The sequence below is a fragment of the Chiloscyllium plagiosum genome, chromosome 3, assembly GCF_004010195.1.
Source record: "Chiloscyllium plagiosum isolate BGI_BamShark_2017 chromosome 3, ASM401019v2, whole genome shotgun sequence".
Taxonomy (NCBI): domain Eukaryota; kingdom Metazoa; phylum Chordata; class Chondrichthyes; order Orectolobiformes; family Hemiscylliidae; genus Chiloscyllium; species Chiloscyllium plagiosum.
In genome coordinates this window covers 136004995-136018154 of record NC_057712.1, presented here as the reverse complement: position 1 = coordinate 136018154, position 13160 = coordinate 136004995, and the positions used below count along the sequence as shown (strand labels likewise).

At 41.2% G+C, this 13160-nt stretch overlaps 1 protein-coding gene across 1 annotated transcript in view; it reads left to right on the top strand.

The window, feature by feature from the left end:
- degs1 (delta(4)-desaturase, sphingolipid 1) overlaps positions 1-7025 on the top strand; it is a 41740-nt gene extending 34715 nt beyond the window's left edge. The window contains exons 2-3 of the mRNA XM_043687398.1: positions 2167-2909; positions 6197-7025. Coding sequence (XP_043543333.1) covers positions 2167-2909; positions 6197-6340 — 887 coding nt within the window. The 3' untranslated portion in view covers positions 6341-7025. The remainder of the gene's footprint in view (positions 1-2166; positions 2910-6196) is intronic.
- Positions 7026-13160: the final 6135 nt, after the last annotated feature.

Below are 13160 nucleotides of genomic sequence, written 5' to 3'. Positions count from 1 at the left end.
GTTGGGATATCTGGTGAGCATAGACTGGTTGGACCCAAGGGTCTGTTTCCATGCTGTACATCTGACTCTAGCTAAATCAACAAAGCTGAGTTGGGATAAATGGATCTCCAGTTGGTAAGATGTAGCTATTGGGATACCAGAGTTCATTCAGATCTACAGCATGGTACCTGCCCAGGTTTCACAATTAAACTAATCCCATTTGCCTGCACTTTGTCCATATCCCTTCATACCTATCCCATCCATATATATACATCTGCCACACTGGCAGCCCTTCAATTCTTTCCCCCCTCTAGCTCTGACTCCTTTAAAATCTATATGTTAATGATCTGGGGATAGAAACCAGATACAGATACCAGACACTAAAATAAGAAAGTAAAGAACAATAAAGTGGCTATGGATAGGTAAGTTGAATAAATCAAAATTTGACAATTTAATATTAGGTTATTCATTTCCTTTAAAAGGCTAATATAACTGACTTTGGTTTTTTGCTAAGGGAATAGACTGTAAAAGTAGAGAACCTTGTATCTTTACAAGGCATTTAGTGAGGCCATATCAGGAATATAGTTTACAATTTTGGTCACCTTGAGGGATGTCTTTGCATTGGAGGCAATTCAGGAGATTCACTGATCCTGGAGATGAGTTTGTTCTCAAGAACCATTTTGGCTTGTGGAGCTCCAAAGAATGAGCATATAATCAAAGTATAGATGCTAAAAGGGATTTACGAAGATGCAGAAAGGATTTTTCTTGGACAGTCTGGAACAAGGCTCATCCTTTTTAATTTGCTGCGTCTCTTTCTATAACAAGAGGAATTCTTTCAAAGGATCATGAATGTGAAATGCACTACTCAAGTGTAGTGGATGCTGGGACACTGAATAAATTGAAGGAAAAGGTTTTTAAATGGTCAAGGGGTTAGTGGGCAGAAAAGTGGAGGCCAAAAGATGTGCCACGATTTTGAATGATGGCCTAGGCTTGGCTGAATAGTCATCTGTTGTGTAACACCTAGAGTAGAATGCTTATTCAAAGGTTCTTGGATGACTCTAAGCTTTGAGTGGAAACTTAGAGTAGAATAGCCAAGTTGCAGCTCTTTTGGTCCAAATAGTACAGCCCAGCTGTACCAGCTGACTGCCGTCAACAATGTTGAGGCTGCGAGGAGAAAGACTTGAGACCTAAGGGACAACTTTTTCCGAGGGTGGGGTGAATGGAATGAGCTGCCTGAGGAAGTGGTGGAAGCTGGTATAATTGCAGCCTTAAACATCTGGATGGGTATATGAATAGGAAGGATTTAGAGGGAAATGGGCCAAGTGCTGGAAAATGGGACTAGATTCAGTTAGGATATATGGTCTGCATGCATGAGTTGGACTGGAGGGTGCATTTGTGCTGTACATCTGACTCTTGAACCCTGATCTGGTAGCTTCTATGGAGACAAACAGTTAATAGTCTAGACTCTCTAGAGGATTTGTGAAGAAGACCTAGTAGACTCTACATAATTGTTTCCTTTCTATGATGCTGCCAGACCTGCTAAGTTTCTTCTAAACAAATGCTCCCTTCCAGAATCTGATACTTTGCCTCTTAGTCTAGCTGACTGCAACCTGGCTCTTCTAGTTGCATTTCAGATTTGGGTTAATGGTTTTCATGGCTTTTTTTTCTTGGATCAGTGTGGCAACTAACTTTGATTTCTCAAACAACTTAATTTGTCTTTCCTTTCAACATCAAATACTGCATCGCAGTTTTTAAGTTCAGCAAGTATCAGACTGGTGGTTAAGGAAATAGTTTCTAATGTGTAGTGGAAATCCCATTTGTTTTCCTGAGGGATTTTTTTTCTTGCAAGATAAGTGTCAATCCTTGTACATTCTCAAGGTGAAGGAAAGAAATGGAGTCTCCCACTAATTAATTTTGCATTTAATACCTATTGTGCAATACTGGATTCCTTGGCTAATTGCAGAATCATAAGAGCAGGAGGAAGCAATTTGGCCTTTTTTTTTTTGTTTTGAGCATCTATGTCTAGTCACTCACCCAACTGCTATGTCTAGTCACTTCTGAATGCATGCAATGTTTTTGCATTAAATACTTCCTATGGTAAGTACCTCACTTAGACAATTTTAAGAAGTCACCACAAAATGGAAGATGGATTTGAAATTGACTGACAATTCATTCTTTGTCTTTCAGCTAAATACCCTGAGATTAAGTTGCTGATGGGCCCAGATCCCAACCTAAAATGGATCGTCTCAATGATGGTAGCAATTCAGCTTTTGGCCTTTTACCTTGTGAAGGACTTAGACTGGAAATGGGTGATTTTCTGGGCCTATGTGTTTGGTGGATGCGTCAACCATTCCATAACACTAGCTATCCATGAAATTTCTCACAATGCTGCCTTTGGAAACCAGCATGCCCTGTTGAACCGTTACTTTGGCATGTTTGCAAACCTCCCTGTTGGTCTACCATATTCAATCTCCTTCAAGAGGTATCACATGGATCATCACCGCTACATGGGTGGAGATGGTATTGATGTGGACATTCCCACTGACTTTGAGGGATGGTTTTTTTGCACCAGATTCCGGAAGCTGTTTTGGGTCATCTTGCAGCCACTCTTCTATGCTATTCGCCCACTCTGCATCAACCCCAAACCCATCACTTACCTGGAAATCACCAATCTGATTGTTCAGCTAACCTTTAACCTGCTGGTTTATTATTTTTTGGGAGTAAAATCCATTGTGTACATGCTATCAGGATCTCTCCTTGGTATGGGTCTGCATCCTATCTCTGGGCACTTCATTGCTGAACATTATATGTTTTTGAAAGGTCATGAAACCTACTCCTACTATGGGCCCCTTAATATGATCACCTTCAATGTAGGATATCACAATGAACACCATGACTTCCCCAGTGTTCCAGGGTGTCGGCTTCCTCAAGTGAGTATGTTTAAACTTTTTTAAAACCCAGATCTGACCTTCCCTTTAGGGAAGTTCTGTAGTTTAAAGGTTTAATTGGAAAAAGCCTCAGCATTCTGTTTAAATGCTTTTTTGATTTTGTTTTGCTTCTGATGAGCAAGCAGTCTGGTTCCTAGTAAACTTTGGAGTCATGATTTTATGCAAAGAATATTCCTTGTTCAGCAAGTCCACTTTGCAATCAACACAACTGTTCCAATCTATTAGAGCACTATTAAAGTTGCAGCTTTGCTCCAAACTGACCCAGTCTTCACACTGGTATTGTTCTGGAAGTTTTCTGATAGTTAAAACATACTGCATTTTTAAAATATGTTTGAGACCAGGTGAGCCTTGTCTGTTGTAGGAAAAGGGTTTTGGAAAGAATAGGAGTATTTGTCACCTAGCAAGCAACAATTTGGAGATGGGGCAACATTGTTTTGTCAAGGGCAGGTTATGTGTCTCAAACCTGAGTTTTGTTTAGGTGTTTTTTTTTTAAGATGACTGAGGATGAAGGTAGGGCCATTGATGTGGTGTACATTGACTTCAGTCAAGCCTTTAAAAGTTCCACATGGTAGACTGGAGAAGATGCAGAGGCATGGGATTGAGGGTGATGTCGCAGTTTGGATTAGAAACTTTTTTGTAAGAAGACAGTGGTAGTTATGGGAAATGTTCAGCCCAGATTCCATTAGTGGTGTGCCACAAGGATCTGTTTTGGGACCAATAATTGTCACTTTTTAAATATCAATGACTTGGACACAGGCATAGGTGGATGGGTTAGTAAATTTGCAGATGACACTAAAACAAGTGCTGGACAGTGGACGAATGTTGCAGGGGGACTTGGATAAACTGCAGAATTGGGCTGAGGTGACAAAGGGAATTCAATGCAGATAAATGAGGTGGTTTACTTTGGGAAGAATAACAAGAAGGCAGAATACTGGGTCAATAGAAAGATTCTTGGTAGTGTGGATGTGCAGAGGGATCATGGTGTCCATGTACATAAACTGCTGGAAGTTGCCACCAGGTTGATAGTGCCATTAAGGCATATGGTGTTGAGTTCCAGAGCTGTGATGTCATGCTGCAGCTATACAAAATAGTGTGGTCTCACTTGGAATATTGTGTACAGTTCTAGTCACCCCATCACATGTAGGATGTGGAAGCACTGGAAAGGTGCAGAGGAGATTTGCCAGCACATTGCCTGTTCTGGAGGGAAGGTCTTAAAGGTTGAGGGACTTGAGTCTGTTCTCATTGGAGAGAAGCCAGGTATCAGGATTTAGTGAAGACCTATCGGGATTAAATAGGGTGGATAGTTTCATCCCTTGGGATGATTACCTCAGCTTTTGAGGGGTGATGGATTTAAGCCAGATGTCAGACAGGTTCTTTACTCTGGCAGACAGGGCATTCCATGCCCTTACCACAATGTAGTTAACACAGCCACATTAGGAGCATTTAAACAGTCGCTCCTTGGATGAGCTTATGGATGATGGAATAGTGTGGGGGGGCTTAAATTAGTTCACAGGTCAGCACAACATGGAGGGCCTGTTCTGTTCTAATAATTGCTGGAAGTTTAGATGTGGCTAATGAAAGGATGCTACCCCTTTCCGTATCAGCCATTGTAGGAAGAACACGAGTTGGATATCTCCGATCAATATTGTTCTCTAATTGGGAGTTGAAACTGGTATTTCTCAGCTGAGTCAGATGTATAGCACTGAAACAGACCTTTTTTTTTTAGTCCAACGTCCATGCTGACCAGATATCTTTAATCTAGTCCCACTTCCCAACACTTGGCTCATATCCCCCTCAACCCTTCCTATTCATATACCCACCCAGATGCCTTTTTATAATGCTGTAATTGTACCACTACTTCCTCTGGCAGCTCATTCCACTCATACACCACCCTCCATGGAAAAAAATTGCCCTGTAAGGTCCCTTTTAAATTCTGGAGCACAGGGCTTTAGTATTAAACGTCGATTTTGCCTGTCCTCGGATGCTGCCTGAATTGCTGTGCTCTTCCAGCACCACTGATCCAGAATCGAGTATTATCAATGTTATCAGGGTCCACAGACTTGGCAGTATCCAATGCCTCAAACTGTTTGGAGTGAATCTATTTGGCTGAAGACTGGTTTCTGTACTAGGAAGACAAGATTGATATTGATCATCCCTGTTGCACTTCGACTGAAGGTTTTGTGGCAAATGTTTCAGCCTTGTCTTTCACAATGTACTCGGCAGTCAACACTCCCGATATTCTGGAGCTGCCACCTTGATTAATTGCCCTGTTTGACTGGATGTCAGCACTGCAGAACTGAGTTCTCATCTGTTGGCAGTGGGATTGCTTGCTCTATCACTTCTGTTTGACAGAAGTAGTCCTGCTTAGTAACTTCAGGTTGACACAATCTTTTGATGTGCTGTATAATGGGCTTCACTTTGATTTAACAGCACAAGTGTTGATTAGTCATTAACCCACTTCTGAGATGAGATTTAACCTGGGCCTCCCTAATCATGGATGCTGTCTCTCCTCCAGAGGAGATTATAATGGAGTGATTCTGGCTTTAAATTTTGTTAGCAGCTGCAACTAAACCCTAAAAGTTGAGTAACCACTCCTGATATTTGTTTTAACCATTTCAAAAGTTGATGCACTCTCTTCCACTCCATCTGTTGGTGCAGGACTTGCAGGTTTGACCTAAGCTGATTTTTGGTTCAATTCATACACTTAATACTAGACTCAGATTTTAGTTAAACTTCATTTATTGGCTGTACTTGTACCTGTCTAATCCCTATCTCCCCTGTGTACTGATTAGCAGTATATGCTTGTTTTAATCAATGTTATCTCCTTGGAATGTTCAAATACTGCCAAACAGTGTTGCACTTGAGGTTTGCATTTTCCATCATAGGATTACTGCAGGGTAAACAGTAGCTGCTTCGAAACAGTGACTCTTCAAAATGGAATTTTATTCACAAGAGGAATAAAGTAGAGAATCATGTGCAGTCTTTTTTTTAAAGCCAAAATTTTAGTGTGGAAATGTCAGTCTGCTAATGTTGGTATTTGCATCCCATCCTCATGAATTCAGGAGCTGTATCCTCTCCACTTCAAAGGAGATGGACATGTGCCACTTTCTGCTGGCTTTTTTTTTTTGCCAGATACCTTCAAGGAGAGCAGTGATGCCAGTATTCTGGCTAATACTGTTGCTTCAAAGTGGTTATTCTCACCAAGTATTGCATTCTACATTTTTAGTACTGCACTTCATTGTTTATATAACTGTCTTGGTACTCCTTAGGTGAAGAAAATTGCTGCTGATTATTATGACAACTTGCCACAATATTCATCCTGGGTGAAAGTGCTGTATGACTTCATCATGGATGATACCATCAGCCCCTACTCTCGGATTAAGAGGAGTGTGAAAGATGCCAAACAAGACTAAAATGGATCTGAGAACTGACGCAATAAGCTAGCTTGCCTGCTAGAATAATTGATGCTTTTGTACAGATCTCTTATTTTAAGAACAATGTATTGTTTTCTACAAACTGTGCACTAGCAAAAATTCTAACGTGGTTTGTCTGCTTGTTCTACCCTTTTTACTCAAAGTTCAAATAAAGCTAAAACTTGTTTCATTTGAGGGTATGAAACATTTTATAACTGCTTACACTTTTGCTTCTGAACTGATTTTTCACTCTTTTTTTTCTTTTTTGCTCTCACTCTTCCCTCCTCTCCCAGTACCAGAACTTTCAGTGTGATGGGAGGCAGAAACGTTCATGTCAGGTTCTGATTTGCAAGTGCCTAACCAAGAGATCAGGGTGGGTCTGTATTGGTAAGCTTCCTTTTAGAAGTGACAGCTTCCTGATCTTGCAGGAGATGGCTTATAGGATTTGTCAGTATTAAACTGTAGTTCAGCCCAATTGAAATGGGGGCCCTATTGCCTAACCAGCTCACTGTCATTACTAAATTAACCTGTTTTAACTGCTACTGACTCCTTTTTGCATTTGAGGATCAGTTCTAGCTTAAACTTTTTAAGCAAAAGATTACTTGTGTATTGTGAAGCTATCTGTTTACCATTGTCAAATTGTTCAACATTGTGCAGTTAATAAAGATTTGAAATGTGAAACTTCTGTGCAGTCTGGATCCATATTTGTTAAATTTGCTTCAGTTTGTGTTCCTTAACACCACACCATATTTTTCAAATCCTTGATTTTATTTTAAAAAATCTTGGGTCTGCTGTAATCCCTCCTTAATAGGAAAGGAGTTCATAAGGATACAGGAGTAGAGTTAGGCTATTAGCCCAGAATCTGATCTGCCATTTGATCAGGCTGATCTGCTCCTCATTCCCATTTTCTTGCTGCCTTCCCCATATCCCTTCAACTCATTGACAGATTTTTAAAAACTGGTACTCCTCCCCTCTGCATCCACTGCATTTTAGGGTAGCCAGTTCCACTGATTCAACCCTTTGGGAGTAGTAGTTTCTCAATGGTCTTAAAATTGCTACCCCTTAGACTTTCTCAAGAGGAGGCATCAGCTCCATCTTTATCCATACATCTCTCTTCTTGAATACCTCAATTTGATCTCAAATTCTAGAGTTCAGGCCTAAACTGGTCAATCCCTCTATCCTAAACCCTTCAGCTCTGGGATCAATCTAGAGAAGCTCCTCTGAACTACCTCCAGTGCCATTACCTCCTTCCACAAATAAGGGGACCAAAACTGCACACTACTACAGGTTGCAACAATACATTATTCTTAGCTAAAGAGCCAACATTCAATTTGCTTATCTGCTGTACTTGCATGCTAGCTTTGACTCAGGAACAAGTGCACCTAGACCCCTCTGCACCAGAGCACCCTGAAGTCTCTCCACATTAAGGTAATAGATCATATTTCTGGTTTTGTTTGTTACTCCATGTATTGAGAAATACAAAGATAATGTTAAACTCCACTGGCCATGTTTGGCCTACTCTCTCTAACCTATTTACATCAATTTGTAAAGTTCTTGTTTCCTGTCACTTACCATCCTATTTTGCTTTCTCCAAATTTGGCTATAGAGCTTCCTATCCCTGCATACAAGTCATTACCGTAGATTGTCTGGGGGGTCCTTAGCCCCCAGCTATTTAATTAACCTCTAATCTTCTTCTTTTGAACTGGATCCTTTTTTGTCTACTCTTCAAATTTTAGTCTGCATAAAACAATTACAGTACATTGTCAGAGTCTGACAAACCAATTTAAAGTTGGAATGTACAGCTATTTTTGAAAAGCCTGGTGCACTGTACATCAGTGTGCAGGGGTGTAACTCCAGAAGAATTGGCTAAGCACATGGCTTCTTAGCTATGAACTTGTATACAAAGGAATATACAGTCTAGTTAAATCTTGATGTACACTTACAGTAACACCACTTTGTCTTTGCATATGGAGAACAAAACAAACTTTGGACTTTGCAACTAGAGTGTCAACAAACCCAGAAGTGCAAACAGCATCTTGCATAATCAAGGAACATGTATTTGATGCCCCTTTGTACTTGACAGGTAGACCTTTTTTAATGGACTTTGCCCAGTGTACCGTTGCAGGAACTGCCTAAGCTTTACTGCAACCCTCAGCACGTCATCCTGCACCTTGTGTGCCAGCTTACAACTCCTGGCTGAGGTTAACTCTTTACAGTGGCAGACCAAAAAGCATCTTTCACCAAGTTGATTTGTCTTCTGGGTGCAGTCAACATTTGTCTCCATGAGCTGTCCCTGGGATGCACAATATTGATGCTCCTTCATGCCCTGATGTGACATTCTCTTCTCCCCTCTGGCCACTCCAGGACCAGTATGCATGAAGGATCTTGAGTATACCCATTCTTTCCACCAGCCAAGCTTAATGGAAAGATCTGCTGATGAGGCAGTTGGTAGAATGCCCCTCAGCCAGCTCGGAGATCAACCTTTTCCATCTCTCTCTTTCCCCACCCCCAACAGGGTCTTGGACACTACATGCTGACCACTGCCTGATGGACTTATCAAGTGTTTTTTTTTACCCATTTTTTTTTTCCCATAAGGGACAGATGATACAGAACAGTCCAACTCCTTGGACTGTTTGTTTATACTAATTTCCTGCTTACCATGTTTTTAAAAACAATTGCTGTACACCTCCACAGTTCTAAACCAAAGGCTTTTTAAATTAGGTGGGTGTGGTCTCACTGTCTGGACCTTGCACTGTAAAGTCACATTTTCCAGATCTTGAGCACCAACTTGTGCTTGTTTCCAGATGCCAAGAGTGGTTCTGGTTTCTTGCACCCAGAATGGAGCATGCTGAGAAGAGCAGAGTTGTGGTATAGGGCCAGGGTTATGGAGAAAAGGCTGTTTTAGTCATCGCACTGAAAATGGCCCTTTTGTCCAACTGACTAAGTCTCTCAAACTAAACTAGTCCAATTTATCTGCATTCGGCTCATCTTCCTAAACCTTTCCTGAATATGTCCAAATGTCTTAGACAGTTACAATATTTAATTCTTCCTCTGCCAGGTCCCTTTTAAATCTTTCTCTTCTATATTAAAACTCTATATCCTGGGGAAGACCTCGTGCTATTCACCTTTTTATCCATATCATCAGACCACCTTCAAGTTTGTCTGCCCCCTTCTAGGCTGCGGGGGGAAGAATCCCAGTCTCTCCCTAATTCAAGCCCTCCAATACCAATCACATCCTGGTAAATAGTCTCTGCATCATCCCCAATTTTAATATGCTTCCTATAGCAGGGTGACCAGTAATTACATTGTGCAGCAAACTCCAGGATAATTATGTATTCCCCCACCCCCCCTTATTTAACCTCGGCACCACTTTCAAGCCATTGCCACTCTACCCAACTTCCCCTTACCTGCCTTACCACCAACCTGCTCCCACACACTTACCTTTTCTAGCTTCTCAATGTCTTTTGGGACTTCTTAAACCCCCAGACTGTAATCTTAGTTTAATAAAAAAAGGGGCACAGCTTGGCCTCAAGTTCATTTGAAAATGTACTGGAAGACTCTGGTTACTTGTTTCTCAAGTAGCCCAGCATGAAGCATAAATGACAAATTTGGATTGCTGGGCAGAGTAAGTGGAAAAGGAGTAGCAATCCAGTTCGGAATAGAGGGGAATAAACCTAACTCTGGAAGAACATACTCTTTGGATGACAGCATTCAAACCTCTAATGAACAGCTGGGGACCAACTAGCTTCTGTTGAGGCAGTTTGAAGCTAGTGAGGTATTTAATTGCACTCCTAATTTGTGCCTTTTCTCAGCCCTGCTATTCAAAATTGTAAGTTAAAGAACACATTCCCTATTACCTGTCATTTCAAACCAGATTGATGTCACAGACTTGAACAATTAGAACTTTGAGTAGTTAGAATCGCTTTGTAAACTGTTGCTGTAATTTCCGAGAGAAAGTGAGGGCTGCAGATGCTGGAGATCAGAGCTGAAAATGTGTTGCTGGAAAAGCACAGCAGGTCAGGCAGCATCCAAGGAACAGGAGAATCGACGTTTCGGGCATAAGCCTGAAGAAGGGCTTATGCCCGAAACGTCGATTCTCCTGTTCCTTGGATGCTGCCTGACCTGCTGCCCTTTTCCAGCAACACATTTTCAGCTGTTGCTGTAATTTTGCCAGTTAAAGTTCTAAACCTATGGAAAATAAAGAACATGAAAGTATGGGAAGGGTTAAAGCATGAAAACCACTGGCAGTCTGTGGAAGGCAGGATGGGATAACCATCGTGGAACATTCTTACACCAATTAGCAGAGTAAGGTTAAGGCTGAAAGGTCACTATGGCATGATGAGATAACAAGTAATAAAGCAAGTTTCTCTGTTAAGTGTTATTATGACAGGATTGGGACTGTAAATATTGGGGACATGACATTTAAAATATCTAATAGTTAGTAGAGTCAGCTTGAGACAGGAGACTATTGTAATAGTTGGAATAGCTAAATATCTATCATGATAGGTTAGTCTGCAATGGAAGATCACTAGCAGAAGTGATGATAAATATCTAATCATGACATTAGGAAAATATCAAGTAGGGTCTGGAATGAAAGACCACTGTAGCAGAGTTAGCAATAAATTTCCAAACGTGACATTAGAAAAACATTAAGTAGAATGTACAAGTAAAGAGATAATGGGAACTAACATTACTGGTTTATTGTGTAGCTAGAGTGAGGTACTTAGCTTATCAGCATTTCCAACTATATTAATCAAACAGAAAAATAATTAAAAAAATATAAAAATACACAGACCCTGAGGTTCAGGGGCATTTGAGAATCTGCTTTCTCAGTGTCAATGTTTTTTGTTTGCAAATAAAAGACCTCCTTCTTGAAGAACTCTCTCCATCTCCTGGTGGTTCTCTATATTTTCTCCACAACAACCCCCATCCAGCTAAAGATGTTTATGGACAGTGGGAAATACTGGAACAATAGTTAAATGGTTCCTGCCCAATATCTGCTGAGAATCTTTTGGCTTGTAAGAAGCTGCTACTTTTCTATTCTCATAATGCATTCGTCCGTCTCAGCCTCATTAAGCCTTAGTGGTGGCATGCAAGAACATGTATCACAACTTGTTACACGTCCTGCTGTGAGGTATAAATGACTGATCAAAGCTAGTATTCTCAAGGATTCTGACTGGATTACCTCCAACAGAAACTCTTACCACTGTGTCTCTTCATCTTGAACAGGCTAGTGAAGAGCCAGTTTACCTCATTACCCACAGCTGTCTATTAGCCAGAACTCCCATCCATGATGAACTTCCAGATGATGTCAACAGAGTTCATAATCATCACGAGAGATCTTCCCTCTAGGCTGCATTACGCTGTGGCATTTGCTTGAGACTCTTGGTGCAATCTCCCAAATCAGACTCTTGTGGACACCTTTCCCATGTGTCAGGTTGCTGACTACCTTATGAAAGCCACATCTGAATGCAGCTTATCATATGCCTTTATCTGGGCAATATACAGTACAGGCTGCCCCAGTTCATTTGTGCCCTCATAGTGCAATCTCAGCCCCATTCAGGAAATCAAGACACAACAAAAACGGGGACCATTGTAAAAGTCAATCTCCCACACCTTATCACAATTTGAAATGTAACCTAGAAAGCACGATGTCTCTAAAAGCTACTTCTATAACTTGTACCCTGCTCCTTTAGGCTAGGATGTGGAGGTGCCGGAGGTGAAGTGATGCACTTCACCTGACCAAAGAGCAGTGCTCTGCAAACCTGTGGTTTCAAATAGACCTGTTGATCTACAGGAGAAAGTGAGGATTGCAGATGCTGGAGATCAGAGTCGAGTGTGCGGTGCTGGAAAAGCGTAGCAAGTCAAGCAGCATCCAAGGAGCAGGATTCTTGATGAAGGGCTCTTGCCTGACCTGCTGTGCTTTTCCAGCAACACTCTAAGCTAGCCCCGGAGGGTTCATGAGCTGAGTGCAGAAGACAGACAGGTTTGCCTTCTACCAGTTCCTTTTGGTTTCCTGTTAATGAGTGGTTGACTCTTAACTGCGCTCTGGACAATAAATACTGGCTTTAGTCAAAGATGTCCACACCCCTTTAGTGAATAAAAGAAATCCAACTGCTCAGCAATGAAAGCCTTTCGTTTGGCTTGAGTCCTTAGTTCAAGTAAACAGTAGATCAGAGATATTGATTACTGGAGCTAGCTCTGATTCCCAGATAATACAGAGACATCCATCCAGCTGGTTCATTTGAGGGTTAGGTTCCAGTCATGCACAGGCATATTGAAGAAAGGAGCATTACTTTCTTGCAAGCCTATCGATGACTGACAAAGTCTGTGGCAAAAAGAAACCAAATATTAAGATTGTTGCTAAGCAACCTTCAGACAGGACATCTTGTAAAACGTCTGTTTGCCGAGCAATTAAGGCCATAAAGATAATCATCTTTTAAACACTTTATGGTATATGTCTTTTTCCCAGCAAACAAATTATAATTTGACTCAACATTTTTCAGAGAAATCACATGGTAAGCAAAAAACAGCCCAAGAATTGTTCAAAGCCTTCAGTTTCCAATTCAAATCACACGCTGGAGGTGAGGAATACAAGCAGAGTTAAAGGACATTTTCCAACAGTCTGGAAGAAGTTGATGGTTTTATGAGCCCTTGGCTGCCATTCCATTTCTCCACAACAGAGGATAGGCACTCTGAGGTCAGCACAGACACCGAATAAACAACTGGGAATCACAGTGAACCAGACAATCACTGAGGAAGGAGCACTAGGCAATGGGCACCAAACAGCCCCAAGAGGAAATGACAGAGAAAACCTGAC